This window comes from Dendrobium catenatum, unplaced genomic scaffold (genome assembly GCF_001605985.2).
Source record: "Dendrobium catenatum unplaced genomic scaffold, ASM160598v2 original_scaffold_254917, whole genome shotgun sequence".
Taxonomy (NCBI): Eukaryota; Viridiplantae; Streptophyta; class Magnoliopsida; order Asparagales; family Orchidaceae; genus Dendrobium; species Dendrobium catenatum.
The window spans coordinates 1,322,370-1,343,527 of record NW_021573316.1 but is presented as its reverse complement, the minus strand read 5'-3'; the positions used below and the strand labels follow the sequence as shown (position 1 = coordinate 1,343,527).

Here is a 21,158-nt window from a genome sequence, read left to right as displayed (position 1 = left end):
TAGTGAGGCCTGCAATGCTTTATGGTGCCGAATGTTGGCCTTTAAAAGAGAAGCATAATACTAAGTTAAGTGTGACAGAGATGAGGATGCTTAGGTGGATGAGTGGCTTTACCCTTAGAGATAGGATACGAAATGAGCATATACGTGAAAAGGTTGGAGTAGCTCCAGTAGAAGATAAGATTAGAGAAAGTCGCCTTAGATGGTTTGGTCACATAAAACGGCGGCCTTGCGATGACCCGGTTAGGAGAGTAGAGGTATTAGATTTTACTTATGTTAAGAAAGGTAGGGGTAGACCTAAAAAGACTTGGTTAGAAAATATTAGGAATGACATTTCTTTATTAGATTTAAATGAGAATTTGACTTTTAATAAGACACAATGGAGAAAAAGGATTCATGTAGCCGACCCCACGTAGTGGGATAAAGGCTTGATGTTATTGTTGTTGTTGTTGTTTCCCTGTGTTGTCCGTTCCCCTCCCTTTGCTATTTTATGTTTGTGTTGGCTCCTATTGGCTGCTTGGGGAGAGGCATATTTATGTGGCTGGTGGGTTCTTTTTCCCCTATAAATGGGGGTTGTTTGCTGCTGGTGGAAGGTGGTTGTTGGCTGAAATTTTTTCTAAACCTGAGGGTTTTTCTTCCCAGCTTGAGAGCTACCATCTTCCTCTACCTAATTCTTATTTTAGTCTTCTATTTATTTCATCTCTCCACGGTTTCCCTTCCAATTGTATCATTCTTCTCCAAATATAGTGAGTGTAGACTGTGGTGTGTTGATTGGTTGGTTTATTGGTATTTGTCGGAGGAGTGCAACCGGTGTTGGATCAAGATTTATGTGGTGAACCTCTGGGTTGAATTTTCCTTTGAGCACCATTCTCTAATTTTCAGATTTGTATGTGAGGTGACTTTTCTAGGTTGTTCCGAGGGAAGTTTATATTTTAGTTTGTTTCTTGCAAAGTTTCCTAGTAATTTTCTTATAATTGTTTTCTATTAAGTTTTTTCAATTGTTCTGGTTTATGTTTTTATTGAAAGAAAGTGTTCAGCTGTATTTCTTGTGTTCTCCTACTTGGCTTTAGAACTTAGGATACATCATACTTCATAATGATTGTTTCATTTGGTGCCAACTCTTTACATCGTTTTTTTCCTTCTTGACAAAATGAATGACTTGACTGAAGCCAACATGCCCCATCTCCTCCTTTTAAGTTTATAAGCTACATACTTAACCTGCCTCGCTGACACCTCCAGAAAACAATATCACAAATCTAATTTCAATACTATTCGATTAGAATATTTATATCCATGACTCCACATTTTCTTAGAGAGAAGACAACTAGGCATGACTAATTACCATCTAAAATCAATTAGTTCTACTAACATAAGCAAAGGAGAGAAAAACTAGAAAGGGATATTAGACTCTAAAAGAAAATGGAAGAAAGAACAGAAGGTGGAAGCTCGAGGAGTTGCATGACCTACATGTAGCCTTTGTGACTGTTGTGTGGCGAGATTATAGCACTGGTATCCCTTGTGATTGTTGTAGTAGCCAAGGAATAGATAAGGTGAGGAGCGGGGTGCTAGTTTGTGAGGGAAAAGTGGGCGAAGCCAAGGAAAGCAGAGGCATCTGAAGACCTTGAGATGGTCATAGTGAGGAAGTTTGTTGTGCAAGATATGATAGGGGGATTTGTTGTCTATATTGGTGGAGCGTAGGCAATTGATAAGATATAAGGAGGTGCCTCGAGCCAGAAGGAAATTGGGAGATGAGCAGCATGTAACATGTCGTGTCAAGTAAATGTCTATGTTTGCATTCGGCAATCCCATTATGTTTGGGCGTATAGGGGCAATTGAGTTGGTGTTGTATTTCTTTTGTGTGAAGAAGGCAGCTAGGGAATGAGAGGTGTATTCTCCGCCGCCATCGGAGCGTATGGTTTGAAGTTTGGTGTTTTATTGACATTCAACAAGCGGATAAAATTTATTAAATGTTGCGATGTTTCAGATTTTGGTACATTGGGTAGAGCCAGGTAAATTTAGAAAATTTGTTAATGAATGAGACATAATACTTATAACCAATTAAAGAGGGAATAGAGGATGGACCCCAAACGTCTGTGTATATTAATGATAAAGACTGGGAATTACATTTGAGAGTAGGGGAAAAGGGTAGCCTATGACTTTAGGCTACATGACAAACACGACATTTAGTAGATACAAATGATGGGGAGCTGAACTTGAGTGTGCTTGATAGTTTCTATAAGGTGGAATGTTGAGGATGCCCCAGACGAGCGTGCCAGAGCTGGAGCTGATCGAGAGAGGTGGTAAGGGCGCGTTTTGTGGTGGAGATGTTGGTGGAGCGAATGGCATAGAGGCTGTTGCTGTTGCGACCCTCTAGGATAAATCCATAAGCATCAAAGTGAGCAGAGTAGTTATTGTCCGCAAGGAGTTGTTGAAGGGAAAGAAGATTGTATGAAAGAGATGGAACATGGAGAAGTTGGTTGAGATGGAGCTTACGGTGAGAATGAGGGGTTGGGAGTATGCCTTTGCTAGTGTTGAAGATGGGTAGTGTAGTTCCATTGTCGATGGTGATAACGTCTGAGCCTGTGTAGGGAGCGGGTTGCTGAATGTTGGAGAGATTTGCAGTCAGGTGAGTTGAGGCGTTATAGTTCAGGAATCAATCGGACGAGTTTGATTGGGGTAGTTGTTGAGTGTAGAGGCTGGTTGTAGTGGTTGAGGGGTTGGGTTTGTATTGCAGATGGCTATGGTGCCAACAGACAAGAGTTGTGTGGCCAAGCTTGTTGCAGATTTGGCAAGTGATTCACTGAGGAAGGCGTGGTTGCTGAGGGGAAGGGCGAGAGTTCTGCTGCTATTGGGTTGGACTAAAGCGACCGCGACTGTATCACATGGGTCGGCCTCTGGAGGCTAAGAAGGCGACTAGAGATGAGTTTGCTGAGGACATTTTGAGATTCTCAGCTGCTATGTTGATCTCTTTGCTGCATAGAAGAGAGTAAAGGTCATCCAAGCTGATAGGGGTTAGCTTGGTTCTAATGGCAATCTCAAAGTCTTGATACGAGGGAGGCAAACCATTGAGAATGTACATGATAATGTCTTCGTTGTCGAGTTGGGATCCAGTGGCTGTGATGTTGTCAACGTGGGACTTGATGTTGGAGAGGTACTGTGTCATTGTTAGATCTCACATAAAGATGTTATGCAGCTCATTTTTCAATTGAATCACGCGGGACTGGTTGGATGACTGCAGGCGTTTCTCTAGGGTGTCCCATTCCTTATGGCAAGATTGAAGGTTTAAGATATATGGGAGGATGGTAGGTGAAATGGTTGAATACAATGTTGCTGACAGGTTTTGGTCAAGGAATTGTCAGTTGGTGTAGGCAGAGTTGGGTTCCAAGTCGCTTATTGCTGTGGTACGTAGTTTGGGCAGATTAGGGATATCATCGGTGAGGTATCTAGTGAAGTGGTTGGTTGAGAAGAGTTTGCGGATTTGAAGCCGCCAAATAGGATAGTTGTCACTGACGAGTCAAGTTTGGATAATGGATTTGATGTTGGACATGAGGAATTTGAGGGAGGAGGGTATATTGGTGTCTATAAAGGGATTGGCCTTGGTTGCAGGGAGGTATGCGGTACTAGAGGTGCTTATGTAAGCCATGGACGGTGAGAGGGAGGAGAGAGGTTGGGATGGGAGAAGAAGTGAGTAATTAAGCTTTTATTGCTCTGATACCATGTAGAATAACATGGTATAATAGTTGTAAAGAAGCTATATTTCTATTGATTCCCAACAGAGAAGCTACAATATGGTTTATATGGAAGACTAAAGATACAAGATAATTTATAAGTGAGTGGATTGGATGAGTACGTTAGAGATCAATGGTCCAATTTGCAAGGGCAGGGAATCCTCTGATGCTTGTGCATGAGCAATAGTGGAGAACGACCGGAGCAGGTGGCTTGCTTATCAGTTGGTGCTTATCACTACCTCCTATTGATGTGAAACATACATGCAAGGATGATTAACTTAGGGAGTTTGCACGCTTAATTTTAGAAACCACAATAATTATATCTTTGTAGTGATTTTGAACGACAAAAGAAAACACAATGAGCGGTAAGACAAGTTTAGGCTAAATTACATGCATAGGAGTTAAGATCGTAAAATAGCCAATTTAATCTAACATTGCATACATGAATGATTTTCAACAATAAATCCCAATGCTAACAATAAGATTATGCACGATGCAAGAATCCCTCACTCAACTCTCTAGTAGTATTAGGTTTTAGCGAAGGAGAAATAGCATGCTCATAGTGAATCAAAGTGCAACCACAATAGAGTAATAGACTAGGAATATATGAGAGCTGGGGAAGAGTTCACCCGTAGAAGATGAGAGGTGAAGCTCCATTGTGATCATTGTGTTGGAGGAGAAGTAAGCCATATGACATTCCTAGCTTCCTCGAACAGCCTTTGGGAGCCTCTCCAATTAGCGGGACAGCAAGGGGATGGTGCGGGCTCCTCTGGACAGCAACCACAGTAATTGGGACAGCAGTCTGGAGCAAGGTTTAAAATTGCGTAAATAAGCCTCGAGGCGTTTTTCGTTCGTGAGGCGAGGCGTAAGCCTCGAGGCGGTGTGAGGCGTAAGCCTCACCGACGAAGAATTGCGTAAATGAGAATTTAAGGGTTTTAGCAAGTAAAAAATAGTAAGATTCTATCATACAATAAAAACATCTAAATGACAATTAAAATTAGGGGAAAGTAAGAAAATAGATGCAATAAAATCATGTCCTAAAGTACAAAACCACAAAATATTAGTCTATCAAAACTCCCAAAGTATAATTAAGAAAGAACATATATAATCCAATCATGACCCATCACTAAATGAGTCTTCAAGGGAATCTTCTCACCCCTTCTTCCTCTTCTATAGAGTCCAATGTCTTCCAATCAAAGCATGCACTCATGAAGAAGTAGACTAACACTAACAACTATTACTAAAGATGATGAATAGAACAATATGCCGGACTGCCGGGGGTCCAAGGGGCAGCTGGCGGGGTTCGACCTGTTTGTTTTTGAAGTTCGTAAGTTGTTTTTATGGGAAGATACCGAGTGGTACCGAGCATGTTCCTTAGCAGTACCGAGCATGTACCTAGCGGTACTGAGCGGTACCGAGCATGTACCTAGCAGTACTGAGCAAATACCTAACTATACCGAGCATATACTATGCGGTGCCGAGCATGTACCTAGCAGTACCGAGCAAATACCTAGCTATACCGAGCATATACTGAGCGGTACCGAGCATGTACTGAGCGGTACTGAGCATACATTTGAGGCGTACGCCTCAGCCAGCATTGCCCAATTGCGCCTCTGAGGCGCGCCTCAGTCCAAGTGAGGCGTACGCCTCTGCCAGGAAAGGAATTGCGTAAGCCTTGAGGCGGTTTTGGGTTAAATTGCGCAGAGGCGCGCCTCTTATTGCGCAATTTTAAACAGAGGTATGGAGTTGTGGAGAACTCTGGACAGCAGTTCCAGCACTTGAAATACTTCTAGACAACAACCCAAACAGCTTCCCAAAAATTTGGGCAGCAGCTACCACGTCAGAGAGGTCTTCAAATAGCAAGGAAGGCCTTTGGAACTTGCAGGACAGCAAGATAGACTTTCCAAGGGAAAGACAATCCGGAGCTCCAACGTGGTCGTTTGAGTGTTTGGCAAGATGGACAGCAATACGAATTTCCTGGCTGTTTGGGACAGCACTTAGGCAACCCCTGGGTAGTAAACAGCACTTGGGGCTTCACCAATCAGCTGGACAGAAGAAAAATGGTTGCAGGAATCTCTGGGACAGTGCTTGGAGGAGTGCTGGCCAGCAAACAGAAGCAAACCTGGCAGCACTATGGCTGGTTGGAGTTTCCCGGACAGCAGTTTCTAAGTGGAAAATTGCTGGACAGCAATTTAGAGCAGGTTTTGGGGGCCAGGTTTTGAATTTTGAATCCCCAAATAACGTATAAAGGAGGGAAAGTCATTCCTTAATGAGGGGTTGATTGAAGCAATTAGTGGGAGGTGATTTAATGAGGCAAGAGAGAGAGAGAGAGAGATGGAGTGGGCCGGCCTACAGAGGGAGGGGAAAATTGTGTCCACATTCAAGTGGGAATTAAATATGAGATTTATTTCAGATTTAAGGTGATTTGGTGGGATTTAATTTGAATTTTGAATTCAAATTCAAGTGGGATGGAGCCTAAATATGAAGCAATAGGATTTAGCCCATTAATGGGTGGCCGGCGGCATCACGAGGGGAGGATGAGTGTGGGGAAGATTTGAATAAGTTTCCAAACGAGGTTTGCCACATAGGAAAGAGAATAAACAACCCTCTTTAATTTAAAATTAAATCGGATTGAAATTTAAAAACTTTCTTTATTTGGAACTTTGCAAATTAGGAAAGTTTTTTTGAAATTCAAATTTGAATTTCAAATGATGGAAAACCTTTTCTATCTTGATTGACTCGCTCTAGGGAGCCATGATGATGTTTGGAGTCATCACAATGGTAGGGAGCCATGTAAGGGGCAGCGACAATGGAATGTGGAAAGGAGTTGGGGTCGGGTTGGAGGAGAGGTGCTTGGGCCGTTGGTTGGAGCTTGAGGTGGTGGAATTGGGAGAGAATTTGGGTGGGGAGGATGGCCGGGGTGGAAGAGCTAGGAGGGGTCGGCGGGTGGAATGGGGAAAAGGGAATAAGAAGAAAATAAATTAAAAACACGAGTTGCGGACTCTTCCAACGACTGGTGGGTATTGCGCTTGCTCACCTTGAGCGCTTTCTCCCTTCTCTCTAGTGCTCACACAAGAAGGAGAAGAAAACACATGAAATTTTCATTATCAAATCATTATCTTACAATACAAGAGAGTTAGCCTATAAATAGACCTCATGAAAAGAAAAATAGCAAAGACTAAAACGCTCTTCGGGCTACAACACAACATGACCACTCCTAAGGGTAAAATGAGAAAAACAGTAATATAAGATAAACTAGTACATAATACATTAAAAAAAAAATAAGCTCTAGATCGTAGCCGTTGATCTTCCGATGTCCTCATCACCTATTATGGTGAAATCACAACTTTATTGATTTGTTATATCTTTTTGGTTTAATCTGCAACGAGTATTGAAGATTTTTAATGCTTATAATATAGATGCCCTTGCCGGGGCAGAAATATAAGAAAATTTCTTTTTGTAGAAAATTGTTTTTTGTTAAATGAAAGAAGAAAGCATATCTCGACTGCTCCCTTTTATTTAATGTGTGATTGCTAGTCACCAGAATTCTATCATATTTTTCCAGTTCTTGAAGAGGTTATTGGAGAAATTGAAGGTTCAATTCCGAGAATTGAATGGGACTTCGAAGGAATTCACTACTTTGATAATGGGCCACTTACTGTTCAGTACCTTCTTGTACTCGATGCTCTGAATTTCTGTTTTTGGCCAGGTACTAATGAACGAGATCACCTAACTTCTGATTTGCTTCTCCTTACTAATAAATGTTTTGTAGTGATAATAACATTCACATTGATAATTTTCTTTATTGTATTGAGACTTTCCATTTAAGCATGTGTTTTTGTGCTGTTTTTACCCGAGCAATCGTCTTGTAGGTTCATGCCATACAAGATATGGCATATTACTAGCAATTTTTTTCACATTAGAAGCACGTTCAATGCTCTGTTTCATATGTCAAACTTGATCAACACTTCTCCTTAAATCTACTTCGAATTACTTGAATCACTTCGTCCTAGTTACCTCATTTTCATGAGCATTATATTATAGTTTATAACACTTTGAGGTGGTGATGAAGAACTTCCAACCACCTTTCCAAACATTTCAAATTTCCCTAAATGGATACAATTTCTTTCACCTACACAAATTGAAATTTTTTAGTTTGTTATTGTAGTTATAATATAACTAGTAAATATTGTGCATTAAAAGTTCTCTAACATGTTATGATAGATTTAATTTATTTTCCCAACATTTTGATTACTAATTATATTGACTATGATGCATGATAAGAGACATGGGGATACAGGCATGACAAGACACACTAATAAATGCATGTGATAAGTTAATTCTTAAAAATTATATGACTCTAAAAATGAACTAGAGTCAACATTTATTATGAAAAAAAATATATTGAAATAAAAAGTTAGTTCATTTACACAACTCTCTTTGGCCTATTGGTTGAGAGCTTAGGCTTCCAACTAAGAGGTCCAAAGTTCGAGTCTTTGTGTATGCGTTGTGTGTGTGAGTTTGCCTTAAATGGCCTAAATGTCCCAAAAAAAAAAAAAGTTAGTTCATTCATACTGATATCGTTATAGGCTTCTAAATCAAACGTGAACAACAATATGAGTAAAATCATACTTCTCGTTCAACATATTAAGTCAAATATGAAAATTCATAATCCCATAATTAGTTGGTACAATTTGTGTGACATGTCTCCAATAAATGTTCATGATATGCAAAAAATGCCTAAAAGTCGTCTAAGAAGTATTGAATTTTTTGCTTTTAAACTATATTAAGACACGACTCAAAGTATGTCCTATGTGATACCCTAAGCGTATTTGTTGATTTTTGTGACTTACGCGACGTCCGATACAATATAATTGTTGAGGCACGTGAGAGCATTTTGTTATTCCCACGCAGATAGTTGAAATTATGTTGTTGTAGAAATATAAAATGGTTGGCCCTTACCTATAAGTTTAAACAATAGGGTTGAAAATATGTTTGTCAATTGATGTATTTGGACTAAGTTTGGCCTCCTTGTGGATTACTGCTCTACAAATGTAATCAAAGCTGATGGCTCGTCTAGGATTGAGCAATTCATGCATTCGTGGCTCTCATGTATCTTTGCACTTTTGTTATGATTGAACATTTTTTAAGAGCAAACTTTCTATGATAGATCCATGTGGTAGAGCAGATTCTTAGTGCATGATACTTAATGATGCTTTTGTTTGAGAAATGAGGACTATGTAGAGAGATCTCTTGAGCGAGAGGGGTGGGGATTCTTAAGGCACTTGGAGGATTGGGTTGAATTCCATATCAGATACTTGAAAAAATATGCTGTGTAGAATGTCAAGTGGTTGGCCTTTATTCATAGGCTTAAATTTTTTGAGATGAAAATAAATATTTTTATTGGCATATATCTCTTAACTTTGGCTCCCTTTTGGATCTTGCCCCAGCAACCTTGCAAAGGTGTCCTTGCAAATAGATATTTAGAATTTCTTTGATTACTTGCCATTGAATAAACCTTTAACCTTGTTCATGAATGTATGTTGTGGGAATTCTGATTTTCAATTCTACTGTCTTTGAAAAAGGCGTTCAGGCTTGTTTGATGAGCTTGGAAAATAGATGGATGCGATTCCTAATGATGTAAGTATCATTTTTTTCACCATTTTTGTTTGGATGAGAACTACTTTCTGTACATGGCTAACTGGATGTGAAATGCATTCCAGTGAATACTGCCTGAAAGGTTGTCGTGGGCCTACACTGAAGCAACAATACGCTTCCTGTCTATCAATGTTGCCCTTTCTCCTCGAAATTTTTCGAGGCCAGTGTTTAACCAAACTCACGACAATGTCTCTTTACCTTCCCAGTGATGCATGTAGATTAGTGGGCCTTAGCTGTTGACATTTCATGTCACTCACTAGTCAAATCAGCTAATCAGTTGTCTAGTATCATTTTTAATGAGAAAAAAAGATCGAATTAGTCCACTAACTTTTTCTAGAAGGCTAAAATAATCCCCGATTATATAAAAGTATCAATTGGGTCCCTCAACTCTTTAGATAGAGACCAAATTAGTCATTCTATGAGATTATTTATGTTCCTATTTCAAAAGTCAAGTGACTAAAATGAGACTTTTAAATATTCGGGGATCATTTTGATCCTTTGTAAAGAGTTGGGGATGATTTTGATCCTTATCTCCATTTTTAATCAACTTAATAATCAACATAACTACTAATAATGTTGCATTAAATTTGCATATGCATGTAATTATTGCCTTTTAATGCACGCTGATAGCGCATGGTTAGTGATAATTAAAGCTAAACAAGTTACAGCACTTGCCTGATTTGCATTAAATGATAAAAAGAATCAGGAAATGGTTTTTTTTTTTGTTTGGTTTGATTTACTGCTGTTTCCAACACCTAGTTTTTGCTATTTCCTCTGGCGTTTCATGCTATTCCTAGTTTTCTGCTAATGACATTTTTTTCTTGCCCGCTTGCGTGCTTTGCCGCCTCAACTATTTTGTCGATTCTACTGTGCTGCCTTATTTTTCCCCGCTACCGCTCGTAACTTCCTATCTGTTTTTTTATATTTTGTTGGTTTTATAAGCATTCTGGAAGTAGAATTTTGGCAACGACTTGAAACTTGTGGTTTTGAGTAGAGCTTGACAGATTTTTTGTGAGTTATATTTTTGGTCATTTGTGGGCTACAGATAGGATGAGGGGGCTTGTAAAATTCATTGAACATGAGTAGTGAAATGAAGTTTTATTTTTTCCTCTGCTTTATCCATATGCTGGTTCGATGTGCATTTTTCAACTGCTTTTGAGGCGTTGACGATTTCATCTGAGGAGAAACTCTTTAAAGAATAACGTTCATCTCTTTCAAACTCAAACCGGTCCGCACATACGACGAGGAAATGATTTGGTTTATGTACTGTACTTGTTTTCTGTAGAAAGCTCTCCAATCAAGATTGAGGAAAATCTTGCCACATAATGTGCGTTTTATTCTGAATTCATTTACAGGACTCTTTCCAGAACCTATTCTTTAATGGACAGTATACATTTATGTCAGTTAAAAAATAATGTTCATCTCTTTCAAACTCAAACCGGTCTGTACATACGAGGAGGAAAAGACTTGGTTTATGTACTGTACTTGTTTTCTATAGAAAGCTCTACAATCATGATTGAGGAAAATCTTGCCTCATAATATGCGCTTTATTCTGACTTCATTTACCCGACTCTTTCCAGAATCTATTCTTTAATGGACAGATACGTCTTGGTATTTGAGCAACAAACATTTTGTGGTCTTAAAATGTTGGTCTGTTAGATATCTTCTGCAGCTCAACTACTTGAGTTTTTCTCTCATATATGGAAAAAACATCATGTGCTTCATTGATAAATTTTTAAGGCTTTAGTTCTTGTTTTATGGTCACCTCCGTAGAAATGTTTCAACACTTTGATTTGATCACACTAGTGATGTTGCTCCTTCGCTGAAAGAAGGAACAGTACTTGTATTTCTTATACCTCAATTTTTATAATGACCATACTATTGTGGAACAGACAAGGATCTTAGCTATGATCATCTTGCTCTTGGTCTAAAGGAAGCTTTGCAGAATGACAAGTCTGCCTTGGATGCAGATCGTTTACAGAGTTACACTGGTACTGCCCTCCTTCAGAACTTGGGATTCCTACCACTCATGATGGAAAATTTTTTTTTTTGAGTTCCATCATTTTTGTGTTTCTAATATTTTTTCTCTGGTCCTTTACATTTATTTTTGGTAGTTTGACATGCTATTTTGTACATTGAATTGTAGTGATGCTTGTCTCCCACTTCCAGCATTCAATTATTGTATATAAGCTTGTAAGCTAACATTTAAGTTATTCTTAGGTCCTGAACTTCGTGAGATGTTGAAATGGCCGCGTCCACTTCCGTTGGAAGATGAGCGGGCACGCTTGATGCATGAGGTTCATTTCTTGAAATTCAACCTTTCTCTCCATGATTGCATTTCTGAAATGCTTGATGAACTTCTGTATAAATGCTTATAATTAGTATACCATCATAAGTGCTTTTGTGTCTCCTCCATTATCTATAACGTGCACTTGAAAAAGATTTTCTTCAATCACTTATTTTGTTATGTTTTTTTGCAATCCATGGTATGATTAAGAATATTTATTTCTAAGGTTGTGCTTGGATGCTTTGAATATGACTGAAAAGAACTAAAAAATAAAGTTTTAGAAGGTCCAATGAATGACTGTGGATTCATAATAAACCCATATAATTTTTTATTTGCATTTCATTTTCTTTACTTTCCTTCAATACGAACAAATTCTGAATTTTTGAAACACTTCTAGCTCCATGCACTGTTAATATACCAACTTTAGGTGTGTTTAAATCATCTCCATAATCTTTATTATTTACATCGAACTGTTTATCCCTTCAATGGCTTGTTTTGTGGTTTTTTGCAATCCATGATAATTCTTACTTGGTATATTTGGATTTAACCTTCTGCAGAATATCTACCAGTAAAATCTATGTTTGCTGTAGGTTGGTTTAGAGCTTGACAGAAGCTTTGGTGGAAAGGCTACTAACCTTGTAAAAGCCTCTGGAAACTCTGCTCTATCTCTCGTTGCCCTTGTTACAAAACATTTTCCGGGTAAGGCTTTCTTCATCTGCGTGCTCTATGTTCCATTTTTAGCGAATTACATCCATGAATGGTCTTTACTTTATAGAAGGAAAATTTTGGCTATGCAACTATTAAAGTAGTTGAGCCAGATTAAGAATATTTGTTTCTGGGTTTTCTCCACAATCTTATTTGGCTAGAATTTCAGAATTGCATGCTCTATGGCTCGGCAGCTTGATATATACAGTTTCATTCTTCTTAATAAGTAAACTGCTTTTTTGGATTTTTGTTGCTTTTCTCCCTTGAGGGTTGAGATTTGTCATTAATGCATTGTAAGTCACATCTAATGATGTAGGACATCTTAGGTATAGGACTTCTAATATTGATCTTATATGAGATGAAAAGGAACCATGCAATAATCAGCCAATCTACAGGAAATGAACTGTTAATCCTCATACAATGTTTACTACATTTGATGAAAATAAAAAATACAATAGAAATCAACTCAGGTGAAATTTCAATGTCCTACTAGAAATAATGTCTAAATATTCAAGATAAAATAAATCACATGAAATTTTTGAAATTCACTCTTTTGTTGGAAATCAAATTATACCAGATCAATCACAATCTCATGCCAATAACAAAAATTTGAAGAAGCGTCAACACGAGGTAAGGAAATCACTAAAAAGTAAACCTCTTTCTTGTGCAAGAGGATAACCTCTTATGAAATTCTTCAAATCTCTTGCTTGATCAAGGAATTGAATATTGAAAGATGAAGGAATGGAGCATCCAACAAAATTTTTGACTTTGGTACATGCTTAAGCTATTTAGAGACTCGATCATGATGAGATGACCAATTCATCCCTTCACTTCCAAGAAGTCCATAAGAAGTTTCTTACATGGTTTGAGCATCAAATCCTAAAGAGATGAGGTGATCAAGGCAGTTGATTTTAAACCATCCAATTATGAGAGATTGTTGATGGCGATGGTTCTTTGATCAAGTCGAATAAGGCATTTCCAAAAGTACATAGGAACGATCAAATCATTATCGATACATAATATTGAGGGAGATCATTTCCCTGAGCATTGGATTAGTGATTGGAAATAACCAGGACAACACATGGAGTGCTGGCTAACTAGGATAAGTCTTGACCGACCAACCTTGGGGTTGGATTAGGATAAAGATTGTTGTTTTTTTTTTCTTTTAAATTTGATGTTATATAGTTATTTGTAGATAGATTTTTCCCCTTTTATGAATTTTGTTTATATTTTATCTGCTATTTTAATTGCTTATATATATAGGCCCTAATCAAACAATAAAATTCATGAAATTATCTCCTAAATCATCTTTTCCTCTCCTCTCCTCCAACCCCTGGCTTCCTTTTTTCCTAACTTCATTGGCCTCCCTTGCTTCATCCTTTTATTGCAACAGTTGAAGATAGGCCGTATTGCTTTGGTCACTACCCTTGAGATTCAAAGGCTATGAAATATCACGTTTGTTGCCATTTGGCAATCTTGAGGCTGGGGTGTAAATGAGTCGAGTTGAGTTCAAGTCATAGTGATCTCGAGCTTGATTTGCCTCTCTCAAGGTAGGTCCTTGAGCTTGAGCTCATATGTTAACTAAGAGCTTAGGTATTTGTATCTTCATAAAGCTCGAGCTCGACTCGTGACCTCAAGTTGGCCCCCAAATTTCTGAAACCCTTGTCAAAAAGAAGCAAGGAAGTCGTAATAGTAGCTCGTTGGAGAGGGCAAAGTTGCATTAGGAGCTCGCTAGAGAAGATGAAGTCATTAATAAACTCATTGGAGAAGGCAAAGTCGTGGCTTGAGCTTATTGCAAGTGTATCACTATTGGAGTTAGTTGGGGAAGGAGAAGTCATCATTGAAGCTCATTTCAGAAGACGAAGTTACTACTAGAGCTTGTTGGAGAGGGCATTAATGATAAGAAAGTGACGGCAAGAGTTTGTTGAAGGTGCACAAGAAAATTTCGATGGGTGCTCGTTGTGGCTAGCTAGTGGTATTTGTATGAGAAGAGATGTTTGGGAATTGAGATTTAACATAAATTGGTGTCGGAAAAACTAATGATTTACGATTTATTTAAATTGCCTTTTGATTCAACATCTTGAGTCTCTTTAAGCTTGTATAGTATATGAGTTATAATTTGATTTTTTTGAGTTTGATCTTGTGGTTGAGTTTGATCTTGTGGCTTAATATGCTCGACTCACGAGCTCATCAATGAGTTGAGTTCAAGCCAATTTGCTAGTTGACTTGGCACACTTACCCCTATCGTGCTCTGTTATTAGGCAGAATCAAGCTTTCGCTATTGAAAATTTCAGAAAGAATAAGCAGAAATTTGAAAAAAATTCTTTGGCAAATCAATAGGGAAATGTAATAATATATGAAAAGTGGAAGAAACAAGTAAGATATAATGGATCTTCAATTCAAGTTGAAGATCCGACTTTCGTAATCTCTAGCCGGCGGCTAGAGCCCAAGTAAACATAGAGAACTCATAAATTCATCAAAAACATAAATAACCTAACATTTCCCTCATATTTAGAGAACACAAATAAAAGCATAATTACTAAACAAACATTCTCAGAATAAATTCTCTCATAAACTGCCCCTTCATATTTGAATTTGTTACCAATCCACAGGCCCCTCAAGGGGGCGGCAGTTTTCTTGGTCCACCTGGAATAAACCAGGAACCGGCCCTGGTGCTGGGACGGCTGGACCAGTCTAACAATACCCCTCCCACATAATCACCTTTTATGAAAACTGGTGCTTCATCCTCTCATACGGCTCCCAAGTAGCCTCATACTCCAGTTGATTTTCTCACCTAATCAGCACTTCTTTACTTCCTCCCTCGCCCTATCGTACTCCTACCAACTCCAATGGTTCCAAAATCACCTCCAAATCCTCTGTCAACGTCGCTGGTAACTCTACAGTTGAGGTGTGATTTCTTATAGCTCTCCTCAATTGTGAGACGTGGTATACCGGATGTATGGTCATGGTCAGAGGTACATTGGTCGATACGCTACTGCTTCGATCCTCTCCACCATCTCAAAAGGACCCTAGGGCCAGCTTCTCATTCCTCCTACTAGCCATGATTCTCTATTTGTAGGGACGAAGCTTCAAAAACACCCTATCTCCTACCTCAAATTGAATCGTTCCTATGCTCATTTGCCTGCCTTTTCATAATCAACGTAGCTCTCTACTGATGTCTTTTCAATTCATCTAGTATCCTATCCCGCTCTTCCAGGTACTACGCCACTGAAAGACTAATGTGCTACTCTTTCCAAAGTACACCAAGTGAGGCGATTCCTGTTGTACAACACTGTAAAAGGAGTCATCTTGGACTCCGAATGGTATGAAGTGTTATACCAGTACTCTGCTCACGCCATCCACTTAGCCCATAACTGAGGTGTCTCTGAAGCAAAGCATCACATATATGTTTCCAAGCTTTTATTGGCCACCTCCTCTGGCCATCTATTTGAGGGTGGTAAGCGGTGTTCCTCTTCAGCACAGTCCCCTATAACTTGAATAACTCCCTCCAAAAGTAACTGAAGAATATCTTGTCTCGATTGGACACTATAGACTTTGCTATCCTGTGTAATTTGATCACCTCTCTAATAAAAGCCAACGTCTCTGTTATTGCCATGTAAGTATGTCGTAGAAGAATGAAATGAGCATATTTGTTTAGCCTGTCTACCACCACTAGAATAACTATAAACTCCTCCGATCGGGGTAGCCCATCTATAAAATCCATAGAGACCTCTTCACACACTCTGCCTAGAAGTATCAAAGGTTGTAGTAGCCCCCTTGGAGCCATAGCCATATAGTTGTTCCTCTGGCAAACCTCACACTTGGCCACCATCTCCTCTATATCTTTGTGCATCCCCTTTCAATATAATTCAACAGCCAATCTCTTGTATGTCTTTTGTACGCCTGAGTGACCCCCAACAACGCTTCTGTGGAACTCTTGTAGCAAGTGCAAAATATTAATTAAGGTTTGTGGAAGCACAAACCTCCCCTTGGTATAGAAGTATTTCCCCATCTACTGAATAATGGCTACTCTTATCCTTCAGTAGATCCTCTCTGATCCTTCTCAGTTCATTATCCTGCTCACATTCTTCCATACTTCCCTCCCCCCCACCCCCCCAAAAAAACCAATATCAGCGGTATCGAAATGGCTATATTATGGAGCTTATCCACCGCCTTTTTTTCCAGCCTATCCTATACTGGATTTCAAAATCATATCCCAACAACTTGGACTACCACCTCTGATGCTTCTCAGTCACCAACTCACCATTATCTACTCTAGTAAATACTTCAAGTTCCGCTGGTCGGTCCTGACGATGAAATATTGGCCCAGCAAGTATGATCACCACTTCTGAATAGCCAATACAATGGTCATCAATTCCCTCTCATTGACTGGCTTCAGATTGAATCTGGTTGTCAACACCTAGCTGAAGTATGCTATGGGTCTGTGATTTTACATGAGCACCCAACCTATATTCTGAGGCATCAGTCTCTACCATGAACATCTGGCGGAAAACAGGTAGTGTCAGGACCAGAACTGTGGTTATGGCAATTTTCAATCTCTCAAAGGCCTGAGTAGTTGTCTCTCCCCACAAGAAGTGTCCTTCAGCTACTCTGTCAAAGGCCAAGTAATGGTGTTTTATCCCTTCACGAACCTCCTGTAGTACCCTGTCAATCCTAAGAAATCCCTTAGCTCCCTCAAGTTTCTAGGTAGAGGCCACTTCAACATTGCCTCAATCTTGGCCTTATCAGTGGCCACCCCTTTCTGTGATACCACATGCCTCAAGTACTCCATGTCGCTTGTGCAAAACAACACTTCAGATTGGCCCTCACCTGATGCTCCTATAACACCTCTAAGACCACCCTAAGATGCTCTAAATGCTCCTCACTGGACTTGCTATACACCAAGATGTCATCAAAGAAAGCCATAACGAACTTCCTAAGATAAGGTCGAAACACCTTGTTCATGAGGGACTACAAAGTAGCAGGAGCATTGGTGAGACCAAACGGCATCAGTAAGAATTCATAGTGTCCTTCGTGTGTCCTAAAGCTGTCTTCGGAACATCTTCCTCTTCCATCCGGATCTGATGATATTCGAACTTCAGGTTCACCTTTGTGAATATTGCATCTCCATAAAGTTCATGTAGTAGCTCATCTATCTTAGGAATATGAAACTTGTCTGGCACAAACTCCTTATTCAATGTCCGGCAGTCCACACAAAATCGCCAACTTCCATCCTCCTTTTTAACTAGTAGAATTGGGCTAGAAAAATGGCTCGCACTCGGCCTGATGATCCCTGCCTTTTCCATCTCTCAGATCAACTTCTCAATCTTATTCTTCTGGATTTGAGGGTAACAGTAAGGCCTGACACTGATTGGTGATACCTCACCCCCCCCCCCCCCCCCCCCCCCCCCCCCCCCCCCCCCCCCCCCCCCCCCCCCCCCCGTCTCCTCTATTGTAGCAATCCCTGATGTGGTTGAAAATCTAATGGAACATCTATATAACTGGCTAAACTAAAAGAGGGATGTCCCCCCTTCCTCCCCTCTAATCTCCTCCAAACTTTGTAGCTCCACTAGAAATCCTCCTCCCTCATGTATGGCTTGTACCATAGTTTTTAGTGACAACATGACTTTGCAGAGTCCTGCATCTCCTTTTATCACCATCCTTCTCCCTTCCACCATCAGCTTCATGGTCAACAGCGCCCAACTCACCTTGGTATCCCCCAAGGTCTGCAGTCATCTCATCCACAAGATGACGTCAGTGCTTCCTAGCTCCAATGAGAGAAAATCCTCCCTCACCTAGATCCCCTGTATGATCAAGACTACTCTCTTACACACCCCTCTACATGCTTCCATCTTCCCTATTCCCGCTTCTCCTGTACCTCTGCTTCTCTGAGTCTCTTGAAGTCCCCCCCCCCCCCCGGGGCGAACTCCACCGCTCTTCTCCCTAGTAGTTTCTCCCTAGAAAGATATTGTTTAGGTTTTGGGAGCTAAAGTTGTGGGGGTACTCCGATAGGCCTCTCCCATGGTGTTGCTTATGTTGGCATTTTCCTTATATTCCACCCTATGAGCCAGCTTTGTCTCTCTCATCGCCCTAGGCCTCAATACCCTATTTCTACCCGTATGTCCTCCCTAATCCCCTTCATGAAATTTTGTTCCAATCCTTCCTCAAAGATTTCCCTCAATCTCCCTGATAGCAACTCAAACTTCTCATGTTACTCCATAATTGTCCCTTCCTGAGTTAGGGCAAAGAATTGCTCGTGGAGGTCCCCTTCCCGGATGGCTTGGAAACGTTCCAACAAGCTCTCCTTAAATTCTCCCCATGAGTAGATCGGATACCTCGCCTCCCTCCATTGGAACCAGCCTAGGGCTTTCCCTTCCAAACATAGACCCGTCGCCATGAGTTTCTCTCCTTCAATCAGCCTACTGATGGCAAAGTAGCGTTCCACCCAGCACACCCAATCCTAAGCATCATCTCCTTAAAAAACTGACATCTTTAGCTTCCTTGACCTCGCATCCATACCCCAAATGTTTCTTCCCCTGTTACTTCCATCACTGTAGTGGTGGTGTGATTCTCTCCCTTTCTCTCTTAGTTGATTTTTACCCCATGGCTCCCGACAACCTTGCCCTTCTCCATTACACCTCTTCCCATGCCCGGGTAATCTCCCAAAAAGGTCGGCTTCCTTCCTCCTTGCTATCCTCCCTTCGGAATAACCTAATACACCCACCAACGGGGCTCGACATGGCAGTCCATGATGGAAAACACTCTCCAATTCATCGCCATCCTCCTGGATCTCTTTTCCTCGTGGTTCCACCCTAGGAGTCGCCGGTGATGCCTTCGATTACATCTCAACCATCTTTTTCATTCTCTTCAAAGTTCCCAAAGTGGTTCTCGATGGTCGAGAGTTTTCCCTCTACTCTGAATGCTTTTCCTCTACTCCAACCTTGAGTTGTTTCATGTCGCACTCAAACACATCCATCTTCTTTACTGCCATTAATTGGATCTAGGTTCCAATCACAAAAACAGTGAAGAAAACTTGTTTTTCCGCCCAAGAAAGCGTTATGTTGCTAATTTGTTAGGGAACGAGTGCATTAATCATCAAAATAGTAGCTGAAATTGGGAATTTCAGCAAGGTCAAGCATAAATTTGAAGAAATTTCTTGGCAAATCAATAGAGAAACTTAATAATAGATGAAAAGTGAAAGAAAACAAACAAGATATAATGGATCTTCAATTCGAGAGGAAGATCAGGCTCTCCTAATCACTAGCCGGCGGCTACAACCCAAGCAAACCTAGAGAACTCCTAAATTCATAAAAAACATACATAACCCTAACCCTAATAATTTTCCTCCTATTTAGATAATATAAATAAAAGCATAATTACTAAACAACCCTTCCCAGAATAAATTCCCTCCTAAATCACCCCCTCCTATAAGGGATTTGATAACTCTACCTTTCTGAGATTGATCACCAAGCTGGGAATGATGGATATGTATTCCCCATTTTGAGGGGAGTGTTAAAACCCAGCCGTCCCTTAGCATTTTGATCCCACGGCTAGGATGAGAATCCGTGGGAGGTTCATCTATTAAATCCTTGCCGTTCACTTGGCATTTTGATCACACGGCTAGGATGAGATTTTGTGGGAGGCTCACCTAGATCATGCTGATCTCCTTCTGTATTTAGGCGGCTAATTTATGAAGGATTATATTATAGCAATTATGCATGATTCTATAATTATTTATTTCTTTATTAAGATATCTTGTATAGATCTATAAATAGGGATAAATTTGTATACTAAAATTAAGTCTTTTCCCTCGTCAATTCTAATAGAAACACATTTTGTTATACTATTTCCCCATGTCCTATCCAACTTTACTGCATCATTTTATATGTTGTTCTTGCATAGAGTTAATTTTCAGCTGACTTACTTTTCCTGAAGGTTTTCGGGATCATTCCTTATACAAGGGTCACCAGGTCTTCTTTAACAAGAGAGCACAGATTTTTGTGGCCGACTTATGGAATGCTTTTAAGGGAAAAGGATTTGGTGGCTTCCATGATATAAGTTCCATAACGATCTTCGCTGATTATATTGTTCCTGCCGTACTCAGGCAACTTGGTATTCTAAAATACAGTTTGTCTTTATCAACCTCTGTTGATTCTAATAGTGAAATTGGTTCCGGTACTGAGGAGGAAGTTGAGATTCGTGCATGTTCGATTTATGCTGTTGAAAAGATGAGAGAGCTCTTAAAATCAAAGTATGGGAAGCAGGTAAACTCCTACGTATTTTTTTCTTTCTTCATTAATTTGTAATTCGAAGCCAATCTTGATTTTATCTTTTATATATGCTTTATTTTAGCTGCTTCATGTGCTGAGTTTGCCTGTAAATTTTGGGACAAGATCAGCATACCTACCTAGTACCAGTTTGCCCTGAATTCGAATCTTGGAACTGATATAGCACGTTAAAACCTTGTTCATCTTCTTCAAAGTTTACTCAATTTCATGTTTTTAATTACACTCTTAACTAACTAGGGGTGTCAATAATTGACACGACCCCCGAAAACCCGACTCGAATCCGATCCGAAAATTTCGGTTTAGGTCAACCCGGACCCGAAATGGGTCGGATTCGAGTTCAGCAAATCAACCCGTTTCAAATATCGGGTCGGGTTCTGGTTCACTCAATAACCCGAAATTGACCCGTTTTCGACCCGAAAATCCTTTTGACTCGAAAACCCATTTTTGACCCGAAAATCGGAGATTGACTCATTTCTTGGCCCAAAAACCAGCATT

The 21,158-nt window shown here is 39.9% G+C and overlaps 1 protein-coding gene across 1 annotated transcript in view; it reads left to right on the top strand.

Moving 5' to 3' along the window:
• Positions 1-21,158, top strand: part of LOC110103574 (queuosine salvage protein) — a 28,388-nt gene that overhangs the window by 5,804 nt on the left and 1,426 nt on the right. Inside the window, exons 2-6 of the mRNA XM_020832349.2 lie at positions 7,291-7,434; positions 11,276-11,374; positions 11,604-11,680; positions 12,261-12,369; positions 20,311-20,639. Coding sequence (XP_020688008.1) covers positions 7,291-7,434; positions 11,276-11,374; positions 11,604-11,680; positions 12,261-12,369; positions 20,311-20,639 — 758 coding nt within the window. The remainder of the gene's footprint in view (positions 1-7,290; positions 7,435-11,275; positions 11,375-11,603; positions 11,681-12,260; positions 12,370-20,310; positions 20,640-21,158) is intronic.